The 6,208-nt window shown below is 42.0% G+C and overlaps 1 protein-coding gene and 1 non-coding gene across 2 annotated transcripts; one reads left to right on the plus strand and one right to left on the minus strand.

Moving 5' to 3' along the window:
- The first annotated feature begins 1,905 nt into the window (after positions 1-1,905).
- LOC126777437 (uncharacterized) lies at positions 1,906-2,556 on the plus strand. Its single transcript, XM_050500446.1, has one exon. The coding sequence runs from the start codon at positions 1,906-1,908 to the stop codon at positions 2,554-2,556; it is 651 nt and encodes a 216-aa protein (XP_050356403.1).
- Positions 2,557-3,622: 1,066 nt separating this feature from the next.
- LOC126777741 (U1 spliceosomal RNA) lies at positions 3,623-3,785 on the minus strand. The gene has a single exon (XR_007670085.1). It is a non-coding gene; the product is annotated as a U1 spliceosomal RNA (small nuclear RNA).
- Positions 3,786-6,208: the final 2,423 nt, after the last annotated feature.

Genomic DNA, 6,208 nt, shown 5'->3' on the forward strand with positions numbered 1-6,208 from the left:
GGACATAAAATCTTAGTTCCCAAGGTTGGTGGCGCATTGGATATGTAAGCGATGGTTGACATTTCTTACAATGCCAATGTCTAAGAGCGTTGGTGACCACTTACAATCAGGTGGCCCATATGCTCGTCCGCCTTCCTTTACTATAAAAAAAAAAAAAAAATTCTGGGTTGGTTCTGAAGGTCGTTGAAAACGTTAAAACCAAAAACGTACCGTGCTTTCTTTTGCGACATCAGCGCCGTACACATCATTAATCCTTCGAGCTGTTTCTGCAGCACTGGTGCCACGGTAGAACTAATACTCGTAAATATACCGATATTTCATGTTTTCCATTGTGTTCCATTGAAAAAAAATATGAGGAAAAAACAAATGAATGACTGTTTTCAAAACTCAAATGTACCAGCTAAATGAATTTATAAATTTGAATTTTGAATTCTTAACCAAAGAGGAGATATTTCAGATCAAATTGACAAAACGCTAATTTCATATCTAAGGACCTAATATCTTGTTACTGTTAGGTTCACTCCATGTTTGAATGTAAAAATAGAAACTTTGTTTGCTTATGTGAGACTTATTTTGTTACCAAATGTTTATGTATTATATTATGCTGTATGTTTCCCAAATAAATAAATAAATATTTGAAACATAAAACAACTGTTTGCAAACCTAACGCTTGGCGTCCTTCCGAGCCCTTAAGGATCAAATGAATATAGCATAGCTGCATCGTTTTAATCATTTTTTATGTAAAATTAATTAACATAACAAAGTAGGTACTGTTGGAATAAACATGAAGCCGAGGCGCACAGGGAGGCAAGACAAAAATTTCAATTATGGCTGTGGTATGATAAGCCAACCGCAGGATATGTTTATAGGGAAATGTGCGAGGCTAGAAGGATTTTTAAATCCCGTTTAAGGTGGTGTCAAAACCATCAGGAGCAAATTAAAATGGATATTCTAGCTTCACATCATACGAAAAAGGATTTCCGCGGTTTCTGGAAGAAGACTAACAAAATGAACAGCAAGCCTTCCCTCCCTGTGAGCATCGGTGGTGTGTGTGAGCCTGAAAAGATTCCTAATCTTTTTATGGACCACTTTCACGTAAAATCACCACGGGGGCCTTCTCAGTCAGTGATCAATGTTGAGTCCAACATGGAAATGTGTATTAAGTTTAAATATGACAAAGTTGCACATATCATCAAACATATGAGTAGAGGTAAATCCCCGGGCCATGATGGACTTAGCATTGAGCATCTTCAATACGCTGGGCCACATCTTCCCAGAGTTTTGTGTATGCTGTACAGCTTTTGTTTGAGCCATAGTTTTATGCCTGGCGAGATGATACGTACGATAGTTGTGCCTATTGTGAAAAACAAAACTGGCGACCTGGCTGATAAAAACAACTATAGACCTATTTCGTTGGCTACGGTCATCTCGAAGGTGTTTGACAGCGTGCTCAATATAGAATTAAATAAGTTCATAAAACCGCATGATAACCAGTTTGGATTCCGACCTGGATTATCCACGGAAAGTGCTATACTTTGTGTTAAGCATGCTGTCACATATTATACTAGGCGTAAGACTCCAGTTTATGCATGTTTTCTTGACATGTCGAAGGCATTTGATCTGGTTTCGTACGATATCTTATGGCGTAAAATGAACGAGATTGGCATACCTTCGGAACTGATCAATATCTTTAAATTTTGGTATGGGAATCAGGTCAATAATGTCCGATGGGCAGGAGCATTGTCACGTCCATATGGGTTGGAGTGTGGGGTGAGGCCGGGGGGATTGAGCTCGCCAACGCTCTTTAACCTTTATGTGAACGATTTAATCGCCGAGCTTAGCAGCACCAGGATCGGCTGTTACATAGACGGTATTTGTGTTAATAACATAAGCTACGCCGATGACATGGTGCTGTTGAGTGCGTCTGTTTGTGGTCTTAGAAAACTGATGGCTAAATGTGAGGATTATGTGGGAAGTCATGGTCTTAACTATAATGCAAAGAAAAGTGTAGTGATGGTTTTTGAGGCCGGAGGTAAAGTGCCAAGTAGTGTACCACCAGTAATGCTCAATGGTACAGCACTGCAAAGGGTTTCCCAATTTAAATATCTTGGCCATATATTGACTTCAGACCTCAAAGACGACGCTGATATTGAAAGAGAACGGAGGGCGTTGTCAGTAAGAGCGAACATGCTGGCTCGCAGGTTTGCGCGCTGCTCGGACAGCGTCAAGGGCACGTTGTTCAGAGCATATTGTATGAATTTCTACACGTGCAACCTGTGGGCCAAGTACACGCAAAAGTCGTACAACGCTATTCGTGTACAATATAACAATGCTTTCAGGGTGCTGATGGGGCTGCCCCGATTGTGTAGCGCATCAGGGATGTTCGCGGAGGCACACGTGGACTGTTTTTATACTACTATGCGAAAAAGATGTGGAGCCCTGATGCGCAGAGTGCGGGACAGTACCAACAGCATCTTGAAACTAATCGCGGGCAGGCTGGACTGCACATATGTGGGTCACTGCTGCGCTATTTCTAATGGAATGGCGCAGAGGTGACTCACATATCTAAATATTCATATTTTTTAGATAGCCTTAGGTTAAGTACTAACATAGACATTTAAGTTTTTGTATTACTAACAAAATGAGTCCATGATAATTGAAATAAATATTATTATTATTATTATTACTGTATTACTGTAGACTTTAGTAAAATAAATGTTTTATTTATTATTTATATAAATGTATTTATAAAAAAGCCTGCATCGGTTTAGTTTCAAACACAATAAAGGTCAAACTGCTGAAGCAAGATCTAGAATTGATACGACGAATTATTGATTTATTACATGGTAAGATGGACTTCAAAAAGTTTGTATTAAATAATTTTATAATAATTGTTGAAAATAATGATTTTATTGACGTAGTTAATACAATCAAGCGCTTTAAACAAATTAGATTAAACATCTTAACGACAAGTCTATTACTTATCAAAATGTTGCAACTGATTTTTTTGAACTTGTCATACTGACATTACAATTTTAAAGACAATTGCACTTTTAACCGGCCAGTAAAGACATGTAGTATTTGCATTCCAACGTCACATTACTCACCTGTAGGAGTTTGCTAGTGTTTGGATGTGTTTTTTTTTATAACACTAACATACCATTACCATCAACGGTCCAGCGGTGCCGGGTACACTTGTCCGTCAACGGCAGTTCCTATTGTACAATAGCGATTATGCAGACTCGATGAGGCTGTACCATTACCTTCCCAAAATACTATTTTTCCAAAATATTATTTTTAAATATAGAATAGGAAGGCGGATGAGCATATGTGTCACCTGATGGTAATTGGTCACCAAGGCCCATAGACATTGGCATTGTAAGAAATGTTAACCATCGCTTACATCGCCAATGCGCCACCAACCTTGGGAACTAAGATGTTATGTCCCTTGTGCCTGTAATTACACTGGCTCACTCACCCTTCAACCTGGAACACAACAATACCAAGTAGTGTTTTGCGGTAGAACATCTGATGAGTGGGTGGTACCGACCCAGACGAGTTTGCACAAAGCTCTACCACCAGTATTGAGATAACTAAAGGACTGTAAAACCGATAATTAAACAGGGGAACTGCGCGTACGCAGTCCCCACTACCAAAAATTACGCGTCCGAGTTATCCGCATTAGGCATAATCGCAGAGGTCAACCCGTCCGCAGTGCAATGGACAGGCCTCGCTCTAGGGGAACCGCCTTCATGATCACGGTGTCCCCTACGCCAGGTAAGTATGCGTTGCTCTTTTTTTTTTTTCCTGAGTGAATGTGTGCTATTGGCCCTGTTGGCCTTACAGCGTCAACGGGCGTTGGGGCGAGTACTGGACTCCGCCTTGAATTTCGAGCCGTCTCGGGCTCTACATGACGTCTTTCCTGAGGAGAAATTCTCCTACGAGATCGCACCTCGGCTCAGGACGTAGTCGGAGGGGAGGGAAGCGCTTCTGTACGAAGCACCATACTAGATCACGACCGATTTCGTGATGTCGCAAATCTGGGACCTCGTTTCCGCCGGCGGAAACGGTGTATGTGTGTCGTGTGTAGTGTTTTCCCTACGAAGGGAGCGTTTGCGACAGTGTTGCTGTCGTCTTTGTCATCAAGGACGTGCATTGGACGCCTGAGTCTGTGCGGGAGGTTACCTCTGAGGGAGGTATATGAGCAGGCCTGCGCTATCAGCGAATTGCCGTGTCGTTTAGCTCTCTCAAAATACGCCGTAGAGAGCATCTTGAGATACTTGGCGATCGAATCGATTTTGAAGTCCTTGTGAAGGTCAACGTTACGTACGTACCATGGCGAGTTGGTAGCGATACGAAGAAAGCGATTTTGAATCATTTGCAGACGTTTGATCTGACACGGTGAGCAGTGGGCAAAGACAGGGCTCGCATAGGTCATTATGGGACGTATGAATATTTTGTACAATGTCGTCTTATTTCTAAGGGACATTTTACTCCTCCCACATAGCATCAAATACAGTCTTCCTATTACGAACGCTGCCCTGTTACGTACCCTTTTGATGTGGGACTGGAAATTGAGTCTCCTATCGAGTGTGATTCCTAAGTATTTAACTTCGGATTTCCACGGGATAGGTTGGTCGAACAGGGTTATGTTTCCCGGGTTGGCCATATGATTCCTAATATATGTAGGATTGCGGGTGAAGTGTACTGCTACACTTTTATCCGGATTAACTTCGATTCTCCACTTCCGGAACCAATCCCCTAGTGCGTTGGCCGCGGATTGGAGACGCTTTGTCATGACTGCCGTCGAAGGCGTGGTTGTGTATAAGGCGGTATCGTCCGCGAAGAGGGCTAAGTTAACCCTTTGGGTTGAGTTTGGAATATCATTCGTGAATAACGAATAGAGTATCGGGGATAGTGCGGAGCCTTGAGGGACTCCTGCCCTGATGGGGCGAGGTGATGACAAGGTGCCTTCAACTCTGTAGCGGAAAGTACGATTCGTCAAGTAGTCTCGTATGATGAGAACGAGTCTGTCTGGCAATCCGAGAGTGTATAGTTTATATAATAAACCATTGTGCCAAACTTTGTCGAATGCTTTCGCTACATCGAAGAATAGGGCACCCGTCGAGGTGGTTCTACCGATGGCGAAACCCTTGAGTATGTCTTCCGTTAGGCGGTGGACCTGATTGACGCACGAGTGCCCGGCTCTAAAACCGAACTGCTCGTTAATCTGAATCTGTTTGGCCTCTACATGGGCTTTGATTCTTGCGAGGATTACTCTCTCGTAGACCTTTCCGAAAGTGTTGAGGAGGCTAATGGGTCGATAGCTCGTGGGTTGATTCCCTGGTTTAGGGATTCCTATAACTATGGCTTCTTTCCATTGGTCTTGAAAGGAGCATCCTGTCAGAAGGGCGTTGTATATTAGCACGAGAAGTGCTATTAGTTGTTGCGGGAGGCGCTTAATAGCTTTGTTACTCATCGGGTCCGCACCGGGCGATTTTTTGACTTGTAATTTTTTAACTATCGATTGGATCTCCTCGACTGATGTCGGTGACAACGGTTCGTCCGTTGGTTGCACAGAGCTGATGTTATCTACTAACGTGTCTACCTTTAAGAGGTGTTCCGGATCTACCGCTCTACGCTTGCAGCTGTTATATATCCACGGACAACGAACTTCGTTAGCGCGATGTAATGTACTACTAACGACATCTAGCGTGACAATATCGTAAACGTAATATGTATTGCGTAGTCTTACAATTAATTTGACAACATAACCATATAATGTATATATTGTCCATTTTAATGGCAGGACCAGTAAATTTTAAACCTTCAAAATAGGTAAAAATATTCCAGGTAACTTCGACATAGAAATAATTCTGCTCAATCGTGTACAAGAAACAATTTTCAAATGACTGACATCTATCGTGACAATTTTGTAAACAGAAAACGTTGCATAACGTCAAAATCCACGTAATTATCTGTAAATAGTGATATTACAAAACTTCTGTACGTGTGTCACTGAACTCCTCCTAAAGGGCTGGACAGATTTTGATAAAAAATAAGTCACCCAGATCCACACACACAGAGTTCTGGATGGTTTAGATTGGATCCGGTAGGTGGCGCTGCTTCCAGGATTTTATTTTAACAAAGCATAAATCTTATTTAACATCTTAACCAAAACAGAGTCAAGACGGGCAGTTATTTAATA

Source organism: Nymphalis io, chromosome 23, assembly GCF_905147045.1.
Source record: "Nymphalis io chromosome 23, ilAglIoxx1.1, whole genome shotgun sequence".
NCBI lineage: Eukaryota > Metazoa > Arthropoda > Insecta > Lepidoptera > Nymphalidae > Nymphalis > Nymphalis io.